At 44.5% G+C, this 16,497-nt stretch overlaps 1 protein-coding gene across 2 annotated transcripts; it reads right to left on the reverse strand.

Moving 5' to 3' along the window:
- Positions 1–595: 595 nt before the first annotated feature.
- On the reverse strand, positions 596–16,486 carry LOC134207844 (ribonuclease P protein subunit p40-like). 2 transcript variants are annotated; one of them, XM_062683797.1, is made up of 4 exons: positions 16,232–16,486; positions 4,865–5,006; positions 4,629–4,793; positions 596–1,322 (listed from the first exon to the last, which is right to left on the reverse strand). In XM_062683797.1, the coding sequence occupies exons 1-4, from the start codon at positions 16,364–16,366 to the stop codon at positions 631–633; spliced, it is 1,134 nt and encodes a 377-aa protein (XP_062539781.1). In that variant the 5' UTR covers positions 16,367–16,486; the 3' UTR covers positions 596–630. The 2 variants fall into 2 exon arrangements, with proteins under 2 accessions (XP_062539781.1, XP_062539780.1); XM_062683796.1 differs by lacking the exons at positions 596–1,322; positions 4,865–5,006; positions 16,232–16,486 and adding an exon at positions 2,570–4,339 and having other exon boundaries at positions 4,629–4,768.
- Positions 16,487–16,497: the final 11 nt, after the last annotated feature.

Below are 16,497 nucleotides of genomic sequence, written 5' to 3' on the forward strand. Positions count from 1 at the left end.
ATAATGGAAATTTGATAGTAATTTACGTTATAATACTTGTTTCTAAATGTCCAAAGTAGCCCCCGATTTGTCAAAAGAAGCCCCGCACGACGGTAACTTCTTTAAAGGAACGCATTTGGCCGGGATGCGGCGAAAAAGTAAATGTTTCCTCCATTTAAACAACGCGGTAGCCCGGAATAAGACGGGTGAGTAAATGACTCATACTGAATATGTTATTTTTGACTGATTAGTTTCTATTTTCAACTTCATTATTGAAACGCAATCTAATAAAGTAATAAAGTGAGCAAGAAAGTGAGTACATGTTTTTTTTTTAATTTTTGACAAATTCGGGGTAATGGTCCTTCGGGGTAATGATAATTCGGGGTAGTGACCATTCGGGGTAGCGGGTTATTCGGGGCAATAGCCTTTCGGGGTACTGGCGTTCGGGTTAGTGACATTCGGGGCAGTGTCATAGAATCACTGCCGTGAATCGCATACCTGTCCCATCTTTGCTGAGTTTCCTATTCATATGGGACAAATATGCGATTCACGGCAGTATAATACATCTTAGAAATGGGTTCACAGGGAGTTCTCTATAAAATAAGAAGATCGTAAATACTGTAACATACAATCCGACAAGTCTACCAACCATCATTTTGGAATTTTATTATTCCCGACTACTTGATACCAAAGATATTCACCTTTCGGGTTCATGATAATCGCATAACAATTCTCGCCATCCGTATGAAAGTAGTTTTCCCTCATATTAAACCCTATAGGACTATCCGAAAATCCCTGAACGTACAACCCCATCCACGGAACGTGGTCCTGCACAATCAATGCCCGCCTCACCGCATTGTGAACCGCTTCCACTTGTTCCGGCGTGAACAAGCCTATCCAATGCATGACCTTCGCATTCCCAACTTCCACCCGTTCCCCACAGAAGTCGTACGAATTCAAATATTCTTCCTCCTCCGTATTGCACGACAAGGCCAGCATCCCCACGTACTCAACCAACTCACCTGTGCTGCAGTACTCCTTACCCTCGTCCGTGGCACCTTCGGCCGCGTTGAACAGTGGAACGCGCAGACCGTACTCCTGGTGCACCTTAATTTTGGTTGGCATTAGTTCAACCTTCATCTGACTTTGGTCCGCCAGTGCCGAATCGGCAAAGTATTTCGCAATCGACGAGGGGCATATCCGCGAATCTCCAGCGGACACCTCTGGAGGCGTCCACGCCACCTGAAGATCGAAACGATTCAGACAGTCGCGGCCGAGGCATTCGTGGACCCTTTTGAAGTGTTTGGTTTCCGGTTGAAGCGTGTGCAGATCGATGCGGACCACTGTCAAAAGGAATGGAGATTGGAAAATGTATTCACTTTGTTGATGTTGATTGTTGATATTGGAAAGAGGCGGTTGGTAACAGTAGAATAGATTGGTTAGGAATTAGCGGAAATAGAACAGATATGATTGACACAGTTTTTATGCGACAGTTCTTTCATGGGTTCAATTCCACTGGAACGGGAAACCGAGACTTATTTGCAAATGCTCTCGGAAGCTCTGCCTTCACCATTAGGGGTGATCGGGGCAATATGGGCCACCTAAGGAAATCGTTCCGAAAAGCGCTGAAAAGCTCAAAAAAACATCGTTCAAATGTAGTTGACTTATACTAGAGAATTTTACCTTTCATATTACGTCGATGAATGACGAAAAATGCGTTTGGAAATTGTTGGAATGCACTTTTTAAAATGAATTGATTTCAATGTGTGTTCCCGACTATACGGGGCAATATGAGCCACCATTTGGGGCAGTATGGGCCACCCTTCCAAAACCTTTATTTAGGCGAAAAAAGTATCGTAATATGGAAGAATATGATATTCCTACAACAGTTGTGAGTATTCCATACCAAATAAAATGAAGAAAACTGCACAACATCGGACTGAACTGATTTGCCACTCTTCACCGTTTGAACAGCCACATTTCAATTGGTCAATGGTCATTTTTTCTGTTTCTATCGCAGTAATGCGCTGTTGTAATTTTTCCGTAATGAATCTTACATATATGATAATATTCTTGTATTTGACTATTGAAATTTGAACTTGTTCGCATTTTAAGGCCAGATATCTTGTTCTATGCAGGTATGCCCATAATGCCCCATAGAGACTGGTTTTGGGAAAAAAGTTTTATGATAAATTCAGATTTGTATCAATATAAACATGTGTGCACAATATTCAATTTTAATATATCTTTTGATTGTGGTGTACTTTTGACCTGTATTTTAATAAGTTTTGTGTCAAAACCTTATTTATAAACTTGAAATCTTATAATAATTTTGCTTATGCAACGAAAATTTACATTTTCAAGTGTATTTTCATGTTTGAATTAAATTTTAATGCGGTTTTCACGTTGATGCATAGGTGGAGCATCCTCTTAAAGATCATATAACTTTTACATGATAAAACTTGTCAATAAGCTCAAAATGAGGGTGGCTCATATTGCCCCGTATGTTCATATTGCCCCTACTGCCCCTATACCTTTGTTCATTATATGGATTTCTTGATAACTCGTAAAAATAAACCTTTGTCGAGAACTGAAGTATATGATCATAAAAAATATATATTAAGCAAAAATACGAAAATACACACGAAGAAATTTATTGATATTATTGAAGCAAAACAATTTCTTACTGAAGAAGTTAAACTGCAAGAGTTGTTAATGGAGCATTTGGTTTTCTCAGTCTAAATAAAATGAAATTGTAATCAAATCCAGATTATGTATTATTCTTGATAACGCCGGAGAGGTGCCGTATGAACAGCATAGTTCCGTTCCTTGATCATCTCTCGCAGCTGCACCAGCTCATAGTCCCGGACCTTCTGCCAGCATTCAAGTTCATTCAGCAACACCAGATTCGGACAATTCTCGACGAATCGGTACGCCGTCTCGATGGTCAGCTCCGTCGAGTTGATTATACGGACATCCTCCAGATATTGCAGCGGATTGTTCAGGAAGATGCGTTCGAACATCTCGTCACTCGTGTACGCTTGCGTTCCCACCTGGAGCATACGAAGCTTCAGGGCCGTTGTCAGGATGAACTCGAGATGACGAAAGGGGCATTCGCAGACGAAGCCGAGACGTTCCAAATTCATGAACGGTGGTATCGCGTACTGCCGAAGGAAAACCGATGTGGAAGGGATCATGACGCAGTTGTACAAGGATAGGGTTTTCAGATCGGGACAGTACTGACTGATGTAGACCAGAGCGTTCATGTCCATCTGTTCGACGTGCTCCAGGTGGAGATGCGTTAGATTGCAGCCCTTCACCTGGATGACATCCCGGACTTGATCGGCGAAGAAGTCACACGACAGCAAATACAGCTCTGCGAGCTTGTTGATACCGATGAGAGCCATCAGATCCATCAAGAGCATGTTGTGGAAGATAGATACGTAACGCATATCTGGGCATAGGTCAGCCAGAAGCTGAATATGACGCGTTGTAGCAAAGCGAGTTTCAAACTTCTGCAATTTTAAACTAAGGACGTTTGGATAGTTTTGCTCTACGAACTCCAGACAACGCCCGAGATCATCATAGCGTCCGACATCTGTCAGGTTTTTTGCGTTGACAATAAGATCGATCATGCCGGCCATAGTTACTTGGGTTCGCATCAGGATAACTACTTTTAACTTTTTTAGTTTAGTGATGATATCGATGCTGTCGTTTGTGATGTATTTGGAGTTGGACACGTCTAAATACTCCAAGTTAGGACAGAACTTGGTGAGCGCACGGAGGATAGTATTTGTGCAGTCGTAGTTCAAGGTCAACCCCGACAAGTTCTTCATGGTACCCAAACCATTCAAAATCGTTTTCTCCATGTCGTCGGTTTTCCAACCACCGCTCATAGATCCTAAACTCAGGTAGCGCAACCCTTTCAATTCGTTCATCTTTGCGTAGAATATATGACGCATCGTTTTCGGCAAATCTTCAATCTTCATGACCTGTAATTTCCGAGAGAGTAAAACTTCGGACATGGCAATGGCCACGTTCATTTGACAGATGAAATTGGACATGGATGCTCTAATATCGAGTGCTTTCTTAACTTTTTCAATAAGTAGATTTATCTGAATGATCAACTCTTTTGCCATATCATCATACAAATGCCTTGGAATACAGTGATCGTATTCATCGCGCAGCTCCGCAACGACTGAATTCAGACATTTCTGTCCTTCATTATTGCCCTTTTTGCTCAAGGCGAGTATCGTCGGCATCAACAGTTCAGCAATGTGGCAGAGCCAGACGGTCGTACCTTTGAGAGCAAGTATCTCAAGCCTAATCGGTTGACCCAGCTTGGGCATGATCGTTTAAGCTACGGACAATTACGAGACAATTAATACAGTGTACGTGACCGATGCGCTGCGAGGAGTTCAAACCGTAGTGTTTGGTGTTTGAATGCATTTGAACAATCTGTCATCCCATCTGAGATCATAACAACGTCTCGACCCAAACAAAATTTTGCACTGTTTCGACAAGAGAACACTAACACGTAGCCGAACCGGCGAGAGAATGAGAAAAACGCCTAGGACTCCATCACACCGTCACCATCTTTGAACCCCTCCTCAACCGCCTCTACAGAAACTATTCATCCTCAAACTCACCGTATTTACTGTTCCGTTTCCGAGCAAACTCCGAGACCTGGCCTTCGAGGCCCAACGATTGGAAGGTTTCCTTGTTCAGATGTAGCACCAGTGTTCCCGGAGGCACCACCGCCACGCAATCGTCCGTGTCCAACCGGGTGCGAAAAGATACTGCGTAGAATTTTCCTGAAAAGCGCATCGCAACAACGATCAGGTGAAAAATGGGAAAACTCGCTTCGATTTGATCAAACACCAACCTCGTTTGACGAATCCCTCGATGAACGTCCGATTGATGAGTGTCTGTAGGGACACGCTTCGCACCAGATAGTGATCACTATCGGCCAGTGCAGTTTCCAGTTCAGTCGGGATGCTGCTCACGTCCGGCAAGACGATTGTGACCTGTGGGGGAGGTTTTTCGTGACTGATTTATTCGAATGAGCTCTCCTCTCGAAGCCAGAGGAAGACGGCCGTATTGCGCAATGATTGTCTAACACCGGCTTTGAATGCCAGAGAGTGAGATGCATTTTCCTTAACATCTAGCTTAGGATGTTTGCGCCATGCGCCGTTCAATGTTTGTTTCGCTTTTCGCATATAAAAATAGATTCTGTCGTTTGTTAGGGGGATGGGACCGGTTGAAGGCGTGGAAGTAAGAACTTTGGTGACGATTGTTGATGAAAGTAAAAGTGAAAGCACGAATGAAACTCAGCTGTAAGATGTGTGCATGAACGCATTCGCATACAAGTCCTATATACTGCCTGTAATCGCATATCAATCCTTTGCTGGGTTTCCTATTCCTTTGGGACAAATGTGTGATTATGGGTAATATACGAATAGGGGTTCCTGCAATAATATGGGGATAAATAATATGCAATCATCGAAGAAAAATTACTTCATTTTAGAGCAGACAAAGCTACACTCTAAAAAATCATCACGTCATATTCACGTGAAAAATCACGTAACTGATCTGTCTTGAACAAACGACGATTGTTACGTGATGTCAGTAATGTTCACCTGAAATTCACGTAACTTGTACTAAAAATCATGGTGAATATGTTTGTATGTACTCGTAAACAATTTAAGTGAGATTGTGTTCGTGTGATTGCAGCTTCGGTATTTGCGGAAAAACAGCATTGTAAACAAACTTCACGTCAGATTTACCTGAAAACAAATATGGTTCTCATCCACCATACTTTTCACGTGAGATTGACTTGACACTCACGTACGAATGAATGACACATAACCTAAACATATTTAGGCTTCGCAGAAGTAAGCGATATTTCAGGTGCAACTAGGCGGGGATTTTGAAAAAAATATCAACGGAAGTCGGATGAAATTTATAAGATTCATAGTGATATGGAAGAAGACGAAGCTACATGAAGATAGAAATTACAGTTTTTCGATAGCGTTAATTTGAAATGTTATTCCAGATTTTAGTCTTCCAAGGGTGGACTACTTTTTGAATGATTTTACAGCGGAAATAGCAGCAATTTCCGAGAAAGAATAGTTTCATCATTTCTCAACAAATCTGAAAAATTCCATTCGATATTCGTCAGTAACTTTGATTTGTTCTCCAACAGTGTTTTAGCGATAACTTCGAAGCGTAATGGCCGAATGACAGCATTCTCTGTCTAATGATAAAAACATCGTTCTGCATCAAATGCATTTCAACACATCAACATGCGAAGAGGTCTCCGTTTTACGGCTGCGGGCGTCACTAACTTATTTTGTATTCATTAAAAAAACATTTTTGCAATATATTTCAAACCATGTAGTGGTTGCCTGATTTCATGTAGCTTTCACTAAAAGTTCACGTAACCGGTACGTAGAATTCACGTAAGGTTCACCTGATCAAACACGTAACTACTTTCAAACTTCACGTCATTAGTACTGGAAAATCCAGTCAGATTCACCGGATAAATCACGTAACTCAACGAAGCTAAACTTTGTTCAGGTTACATGTCATTCAGGTCACTCTTACGTGAAAAGTATGGTGGATGAGAACCACATTTGTTTTCAGGTAAATATGACGTGAATATTTTTCAGAGTGTACGAATTCCAAATGTAGTACACTGGAGACGGTTTTTACGCGGGGGATACGTTCTGTGTAAATTCCAAAAGCCGCATAAAAAACGACTTCACTAAAAATCGATTTTTTTGCAGTTTTCACGTGTTTCCTAACTTTAAAAAAAAACTGCGTAATAAAACTTTTGAAAAAACCGCGTAAAAACGTCTTTTAAGCAAAAATCGCGATTTTCACGAGTAACCAAAGGTCTATCGACATGTTTCAAACATGGTGCATGCTCCTTGTATTACACAGAATAGAATTGATTTGTAATAATGCATAGATTCTTGGCCATCCAAAAAATTCCTGAAGTAAGGCCTTGTGGGCCCTCAGCCGTGCGGCAAGATGCGCAGCTACAACGCAAGACCATGCTGAGAGTGGCTAGTTCGATTCCCTGTGCCAGCCGACTTCAACTTCCCTCACTCCATGACGCAGGGTAGGTTACCTTCGTGCCAAATGGACGACCATTGTACGACACTGCTCTCTGACGGCAGAGACAACGTCGTCCGCGTTCGTGACCTCGTCCAGTTGCTTGCACTGGAAGGTCACTTCCGTCCCCAACGACCTCACCTCGGCGCCGTCACCCAAGATCTCTTGGGCCAGTCGTCCCGCTAGCTTGCGCTCCACGTTTCAGCACCAAGATCATTTCACCGGTCTTGGTGCGTCTGACGCTTTGCGCGTCCTGTTCCAGCGCCGAAAGCTTTTCGGTCGCCTGCATCGACGTCGGCGTACTTATCCTTATCAGTTTTCACCAACAAGGTAAGGTAACTTTCGTTGCGGGTCGAGAAGCGCTCGACTTCCGCTTTGAGCTTCTGACCAGCTGCCAGGGATTTTCGGTCCCTTGTGCCGATGGCACCGGCCGGCTGGTATCCTCTTGCAGCCCCGCGACTTGAGTCTGCTTGGTGCCTTTCGCTTTTTTGAGCCGAGAAGTTGCCTTCTCGGGTCAATGCCCTGCTCCATTAAGATGACGTTTGGCTTTGCTCTGGGTACCTTTGCCGGATTGCTGCCTGAACCGTTGTTGGTTAGGCGCAGTCTTTTCCTCGTTGGCCGTCATGGCAAAATATATCGCCTCTTCGCCAAAGTCGCTCTTCCAAGGAAGGAGAAGGCCTCAGTTGTGGCACCTTTGTCGGCTTTCTCACTTCCCCCGGGTGGCTGATAAAAGCGCCCTGTTCTTGTCTTACGACTTGAACAGAGCATGGCGGTGCAGCAACAGGTTCTGTTTCAGTTCCTCACTGATGTTCTTCTGCCTTCCGTTTGCGAACTCGATAATGTTATTGAGTTGCTCGACGACCACCTGCATCCCAGGTAGTGGTCTAAATATTGTACCCAAATCGGAAAGTAGTGTAGATTATAGACACTATAGGTTCTATAGACGAGCTGAGACGAAGACGACTGTAGCCAAACGAACATGACGTCACGATTGCAATCCAAGCAATGGAACGTGTGACGTCAAATTCGTCAAAAAAATTGTACACTTCTACCTTCTCTCATCTCCCATCTTTATCTCATTTTTCACTTTTTACATCTCACTTCTATCTATTCTTTTTTGGCATCTCACTTCCCACTTATCTCTTCTCAATTCTTTGCTTCTCACTTCTCACATCTCACATATTGCTTTTTTTCTCACTCCTCACTTCTCATATATCATATCTCACTTCTCACAACTCACTCTTTCCCATTCAATTCTCGGCTATCACTTATCAATTCTCGTTTCTCACTTCTCATATCTTACATCTCACTTTTCATATCGAATTTCTCACTTCTCACTTGTAGCTTCTTATTTCTCGGTTCTCACTTATCACTTCTCGTTTCTCACTTCTCACTTTTCAAATCTCACATATTTATCTCATTTCTCACTTCTCGCTTCTTACTTATCCCTCCTCATTTCTTACTTCTCATTTCTACCTTCTCACTTCTCCCTTCTTGTTTCTCACTTCTTACATCTCACATCTTACATATTACTTCTCACTTCTCACATCTCACTATTTACTTCTCACTTTTCACTTTTCAAAAATCACTTTCCACTGCTCACCTTTTACTTCTCACTATACGCATATCATTCCATACTTCATACTTCCTAAATCTCACACTTCTCGCTACCGTTTTCTTACTTCTCATTTCTCCCTTCCTATTTCTCACTTCTTACATCTTACTTCTCATCCACTTTTTCTTCTCCCTTCTCGCTTCTCGTTTCACACCTCACTTCTTACTTTACACTACTTACTTCACCCTTCTCATTTTTCACTTCGTACTTCCTACTTATCTCTTCTCGCTTCTCAAATCTTAAATCTCAATTATCGTATCGTATTTCTCATTTGTTACTTCTCACTTATCGGTTCTCACTTCTTACTTCCCGCTTCTCACTTCCCACTTCTCCCTTTTAACATCTTTATCTCATTACACACTTCTCACTATTCACTTCTTGCCTCTCATTTATCACTTCTCATTTCACTTCTCATCTCTCACTTATCACTTCTCACATCTCACATATTATTTCTCACTTCTCACATATAACTTCTCAATTCTCACCACTCACATCCCACTTATCACTATTCACTTCTCGCTCTTACTTCTCACTTCCTCACTTCTCGCTTCTCACATCTCACATATTACTTTTCATTTCTTATTTGTCACTTCTCATTTGGCCTAACGGCTGTGGCCAAATGACCTTCGGGACTGACACCTAATGACCGAGGATCGTATTAAATCCCTTGGAAAAGACGTTTTTACGTGATTTCAAAACTTTTTTTTTGAAAAATCGCGTAGAAAAACCATAAATCCCAAAATCCGCATAGTAAAGGTCGCGTAAAAAGCGACCCCAGTGTGTAATGTTTGGGATAAAAGTTTTGTTGGAGCGCTGATGTGATGCTCTCTCTGATCACATTTGCACTCAATTGATTTGGCTACTTCACAGGTAATCAAATAGACTAACGCAAAATGAACTCCCCCAAGAAATTATGACGTCGCATATTGAACGCAAAATGATTTTTTGTTCGAGAAGACGACCCGCTCAAATGTCAAAATCCATCGGGTGAGTGAATTTGATGAACTCCTGCACAGGTCTATCATTATAGACCAGGGTTTGAATCCAAAGGAGAATGAGAGAATCTCTCACTTATCATGTCTGTATACACTCTCGATACCGTGAGAGACGTTTTTCGGTAGCTGTTACGATAATGAACTGATTCGGAGGGCTACAACCCATGATAAATTTCTTTCAATAAGCCCCAATTGCGGGGGGCACCGGTTCTGATGATGCATTTCAACTTGTTTTACACAGCTGTGCGAAAAAATATGGTCCCCAACATAAAATGAGCGAGAACAAAGCGTTTTATCAAACCCCATCGGTGGGGGCCGCCTATCCGAATCAGTTTTTTTCCAACTTGTATACAAGTGCGATAGTTTTGTTTTCATGGCTTGTTATGATTCGAAGAGGTTTTTGCCTCTCTTTTATCGTTGTTCGTTATCTATTGAGAGCGATTTCTGCAATCCCTGTTATAGACGAATCCAAGTAAAAATATGAAGAAGACACACGACGGTGTTAACTTTGACAGATCCTACAGCGCAGCATAGGAAGATCATTTTAAAATGCTTGTAATAAATTCTAGACAAATTGTAATTAAAATTTGATTGATACGGATACGGAAAATACGGTTATAACCTTCCACACAATCCCAAAACCTCCCGTGGCACCTATGAGAGATCGTAGAGTTCTCTGCATTCGCAAGGACGTGGCCAGGACAGATCTCGACTATTGAAGAGTGCATTGCTTCCATCTAAGAGATAGTGATTAGTCCCAAATCAATATCTGTGGTAACGGATGAAAGTGATGCTACTCTCATACAATAGTCTCTCTGGGCTGCGAAATGGTGAGTTGACATCTGGGAAGGAGCGACCTATACAGCTCTGGTCCTAAGGTCCGTCCACCCAGGAAAGACGGTGGTATGGGGTTACGGCAGGCTGAGAGCTCTCAGCCGCCCCAGACCAGGGAAATAGAGGGGGATGACGCCTCCTGGACCCTGGTCAAGAACAAGAGGAAACCGAAGACGTCAAGGGCCGAAACGAAGACCCAGGCGAATGAGGGTAGCAAGAAGTCTAGGGTAGGCGCCAATCGCTCCAGGGGCGATGCCCTAGTCATCACGGCGAACGAGGCCAAGTACTCGGACGTCTTGAAGGCGATGAGGAGTGACGTCAAGCGCGGTGAACTCGGCGCCGACGTACGTCGAATAAGACGAACCCGGATGAGCGAGATGATCCTAGAGCTGAAGCGGGACGTCTCGCAAAAGGGCACCACCTACAAGAAGTTGGCGGAGGAAGTCCTAGGCGAGACGGTCAAGGTGAGGGCACTCACGACGGAGGTGAATCTAAGGGTTAAAGACCTGGACGAGATCACCGAAGTCGAAGAGCTCGTCACGGCACTGCGGCGACAGTGTGAAGTGGAGACGCCCACCGCAGCCGTTCGGCTACGGAAAGGTCCGGCAGGGACGCAGGTAGCATTGGTTCGGCTATCTGCAGCGGACGCCTCAAAGGTAGTCAAGTTAGGGAGCGTCAAGGTGGGATGGTCGGTATGCCCTGTGGGCATATACGAGCAACCCGAAGTTTGCTTCAAGTGCCTGGAACCGGGGCACAAGCATTGGGACTGCAAAGGCAAATAAGTGGCCGCGCGAAGAACAACATGGTATCGTCGCTTTCGCGGCGTCGGTCAACCTGGCGGGTTCCGAGCCTGAGGACGGTAAGGGGTCCTCGTCAAGGCTGGGGCAGGCGTAGGCACCGCGTCGGAAAGTCCCTCTGTGTTGGCGAATAGACCCTGTTGCAAAGAGGTTAATTTGGGGTGCACGCGGCATCATCATTCTTGATACCAGTCGTGCAGAGGGAAGCAGGCGCGAAGTCGACCCTTCCCACCTTCCGAGGACATAGGGCGTGGTAAGGCCACCTGGAAAGCCGGCAATGCGCTGACACGATACCATGGTGTTCTTCTAAAAAAGCGAGTCACGATGTTCGGTGCTGCAAGGACACGCAGCTAACCTCGAGGGTGCGTTGTGCACTGGCCCCCCTTTGAAGCATTACTTTCTGGTTGTACCGAAGGGACTATGGGCTTGGCGGCAATGGAAATGGTTTAGCGGGTCGGGGATGTAGTCCTGCCTCCCTCGTTTGCTGTTGGAGGTGGTCCCTAACTCCGAACTTCCTGGACAACCCAGGATGTCTGTTGAGCAGATTCCCCCTCCATTGTTTAGGAAGAAAAAAAAATACAATAGTCTTGGCGTGTACCACCTACGAATTTGTGCGAATTACTCAATGCTAATGCTAATAAGTGGATGATAAAACCATTAGGTTCATAGAATTAATACTTCGTACATTTATTAGGTTTAACAGAGAGATAATAATAATGTAATAATAATAAGCGGATCATGTGGACAAGAGAGAAATGAATCAATACGTGATCCGTTGCTACTACGTTTGCACCAGGATAGAGACGGATAAGTCCGGCAGACCGGCGATGCTGGAGATGTTCAATGAGAGGTTCCCTTGGTTTGTACCCCAGCTTGACCAGAACAAGTTGTACACACGCCAGAGAGCTATTATGTCACATAATATGCTGACTCCAGAAGGGACGTTGTGATTGCGAACGCGCCCAAGTGCAGACCAATAACGTGCTTTTCGAGTCTGTACAAAGTGCTGTCATCGGTAATAGCGAGGAGGGTGCAGAACCATTGCGACGTCAATAACCTGATGACAGAGGAACAATAAGGTTGTCAACGCAACACACGAGGCTGCAAAGATCAGGTCATCATTGATGCAGTCGTTGTTGGACAGGCCACCCACAAGCAAAAAAACCTGAGCATGGCGTATATCGACTTTAAAAAGGCATACGACTCAGTACCTCACTCGTACCTTCTTAAGGTACTGCAGTTGTATAAGATAGACGGTAACGTCATCAGGCTAATGCAGCACGCTATGGGGATGTGGAGCACATCCCTACACATTACCGACGGAGAAAAGGTGTTACGGTCCAGGACTCTCAGCATCAGGAGGGGCATATTTCAAGGTGATACCTTTAGTCCTCTATGCTTTTGCCTTGCCATGAACTTTCTCAGCAGAGCACTCAACCGACACAACTATGGCTATCATTTGAAGAGTGAAAGGAGTACAAACATTTCCCACACCTTCTTTATGGACGACTTGAAGCTGTTTGCGGAATCTGTGGAGAAGCTGCACCATTTTCTGCGGCTTGTAACGGTATTCAGCAACGACATCCGGATGGAGTTTGATATTTATCGATAAATGTTGATCCATACATCTACACCGGGGTCACCTGGTGGATGCCGACAGTTTCCGCGTCAACGAACAGGAGGAGATTCGAAACATGGTTGAAGGCGAAACGTACAAGTTCCTAGGTTTCCTGCAACTGAAAGGAATTCGCCATACGATGATCAAGAAAGAGCTGCAGGAAAAGTTCTTGCATCGTGTCAACAGTATTTTGAAGAGCCTCTTGTCGGCTGGCAACAAGGTGAAGGCGATAAACACGTTTGCCGTGCACTTGTTGACATACAGTTTCGGGGTGCTGAAGTGGACCAAGACTGACTTGGAGGCGTTAGAACGAGCAATACGAGTGGCGTTCACTAAGCATCGCATCCGCCATACAAAATCGTCCATTGAGAGAATCACCCTGCCACGTACAGTAGGAAGAAGAGGCGTCACCGATATACAAACACTATGTGTTTCCCAGATCCAGCAGTTGCGAAGATACTTCGTGGAAAGCCAGAACCGCCACGAAATCTATTGCGTTGTGTGTGAAGCTGACCACGGATCCAGTGCCGTGCATCTGACGCAGGAGGACTATCAGCTGAATTGCGATATCAAATCTGTCGACGCGTTGGTCCTCCACGAGCATCGTCCAGGTCTCGTATTCGTAGAGGACTTCCGGTCTAATGAGCGTTTTGTAGATAGTCAGTTTGGTACGCCGGCGAACTCTATTCGAAGTACGTACGATTTCCAGCCACTATGCGTCTCCGAATTTCTCTGCTGGTATCATTTACGGCAGTCACCAGTGAGCCCAAGTACACAAATTCTTCTACCACCTCGATTTCGTCACCACCGATGCAAACTCGCGGTGGGTGGCTCACATTGTCTTCTCTTGAACCTCTTCCTATCCGTCCTTCCTTCCAGTTTAAACAGCTCTCCCGGTAGTTGGTCAACCCCAGGGGCTTTGTTGTTCTTCAGCCGGCCAATCTCCTCCTGGATTTCCTGGAGATCCGGAGCGCGCGTTTTCCCAGGTCCATCATCATACCGCCATCTTCGTCTGCCACATCGCCATTCAGGTGCACTTCGTAGTGCTGCCGCCACCTTTGGATCACCTCACGCTCGTTCGTAAGAAGGTTCCCGTTTGTGTCCTTGCATATATCAGGCTGTGGCACGTGGCCCTTACGTGAACGGTTTAACTTCTCATAGAACTTTCGTGTGTTATTAGCGCGGTACAGTTGCTCCGTCTCTTCACGGTCTCGATCTTCCTGCTGGCGCTTTTTCCTCCGGAAAATCGAGTTTTGTCTGTTCCGCACCTGTTTATATCGTGCCTCGTTCGCCCTCGTGCGGTATTGCAGCAATCTCGCCCATGCTGCATTCTTCTCTTCCACTAACTGCTCACATTCGCCGTCGTACCAGTCGTTTCTCTGATCCGGGGGCACCGTGCCAAGTGCAGCGGTTGCAGTGCTTCCAATGGCGGATCGAATATCTCTCCAGCCATCTTCAAGAGACGCTGCGCCTAGCTGCTCTTCCGTTGGGAGTGCCACTAGTCTACCGTCTTGTAGCCGCCCAATGTTAAGCCGCGGCGTCCGACTTCGACGGATGTTGTACACCTTCGAGTGTTTTGAGCGCAGGCATACTGCAACGAGGTAGTGGTCGGATTCAATATTTGCACTGCGGCGGACATTTGAGATGTCGGAGAAGAAGTTACCGTCGATTAGAACGTGGTCGATTTGATTTTCCGTTTCTTGGTAAGGTGATCTCCATGTGGCCTTGTGGATATTTTTGCGGGGAAAGAAAGTGTTTCGGACTACTATTCCGCGGGAGGCTTCGAAATTTATGCACGTTGTCATTCGATACGGTGTGCAGACTATCCTGTCCGATGATCGGTCTATATATTTCCTCCCTTCCTACCTGAGCGTTCATGTCACCGATGACGATTTTGACGTCCCGCAGTGGGCATCCATCGTATGTGTGCTCCAGCTGTGCGTAAAACGCTTCTTTCTCGTCGTCGGGTCTCCCTTCGTGTGAGCAGTGCACGTTGATGATGCTATAGTTGAAGAAACGGCCTTTAATCTTCAGCTTGCACATCCTTGCGTTGATTGGCTGCCACCCAATAACGCGTTGGCGCATCTTACCCAATGAGCTAGATGTAAACGCAAATAGTGACGTAGACAACATGGCCGACATTCGCGTTGTTTTGACATTTTACTGTCGTACGCAAAATTCACTCACACAATTAATCGGAACTGCGTCACCTTTGTAAGTCTAGCTCCTTGCATCTTACCCAGCACTATGAAGCCGGTTCCCAGCTCGTTGATGGTTCCTGCTGCCCGCGAAAGCCTCTTCAGTAATTATCAAATTAGGCGCCAGGGAATTAGGGAACTCACGTAAGGGTGGACATCGCAGCAGGTGCAGATCCAGAGGTTCATGGCGGCATAGCCTCCATAAAAAAGTCGAGATAAATCTATCTTGACAACAGGTTAAGGCGATAGTTGGATATAGCTCAGGATGGAGATCTTTCAGTCTTCCCCAGAGGACCCATAAGTAAAAAGTAAGTTAGTAAGTATGTACAGAAGTTTATCCATTCGATTCTTTGCTAGATCCTTGTCTGAGATGATCAGACGACCTGGATCGATCGACGAGTATGCTTTGGTGAGTAAATGGATCATATGAAGAAAAAGTAGGTCACTCGTGGAACATGTTCGAAAGAATAAAAGAGACTTTCACCACTTCACATTTTGAACATACTACAAAGTAATTATCATATTGATTTATTTACTTAATAAATATAATATACTTCCCGAGGTGCATTAATTGTTTGTCGGAGACAGAATTGGATAACATAGTGAATTTGATTATTAGATTAATAAGTGGATGATTAGGTTCATTAGGTTCGTAGAATTTATACTTCGTACATTTATTAGGTTCAACAAAGAGAGCAGATTCAAGGGATTAACTAATGTTTCGGTACGGAATTGTGAGAATGTGATGCTGGAGGTAAAAACTAAAATTGTATGCTTCTTATTACTAATCGCCGGATACACTTACTGAAAATATATTTCGTTTTAGCTTTGAGCGTTTTACAAACTTTACAAAAGTTAAAATGCGAACAGTACCAGTGGGGGATGGAATGCTAATTGCATATCTCCGTAGACCATTTACAATCGAAGCACAACTGTACCTAATGCAATCTTCCTTGACCTGAACTAAAGTTTTGTAACTAGCAGGCTACCGTTGATCAATAAAATTACAATTACAATTAAACTATGCATTTCTAATGCAGCGAGCAAACAGCCCTGCACCATTACAGCTCACTTACCGACCGATTGAAAGGATGCATCCGAATGCCGTTCCGAATAAAATCTTTACCCGTCAGCTTCAGATTGACGGTGCCGGTTTTCTCCACTATTTCGTGGGATGGTGCCGGGAAGCGCCACACCTCCGGACACAACATCGCACAAGAATTTTGCACACTTCGTTTTGCGAATTTGGCACTAATTTATGGAAACTTGTGAAAAATTCTCTTCGTTCGAACAAGCACCTCTGTTTGTAAACAGTCTGAAAAATGCACGTGTTGCCGGTCTG

The sequence above is a fragment of the Armigeres subalbatus genome, chromosome 1 (assembly GCF_024139115.2).
Source record: "Armigeres subalbatus isolate Guangzhou_Male chromosome 1, GZ_Asu_2, whole genome shotgun sequence".
In the NCBI taxonomy this organism is placed as follows: Eukaryota; Metazoa; Arthropoda; class Insecta; order Diptera; family Culicidae; genus Armigeres; species Armigeres subalbatus.

Bases quoted from the DNA above. Each gene is read 5' to 3' on its own strand.
- LOC134207844 (XM_062683796.1), bottom strand. From the start codon at position 4,328: ATGCCCAAGCTGGGTCAACCGATTAGGCTTGAGATACTTGCTCTCAAA.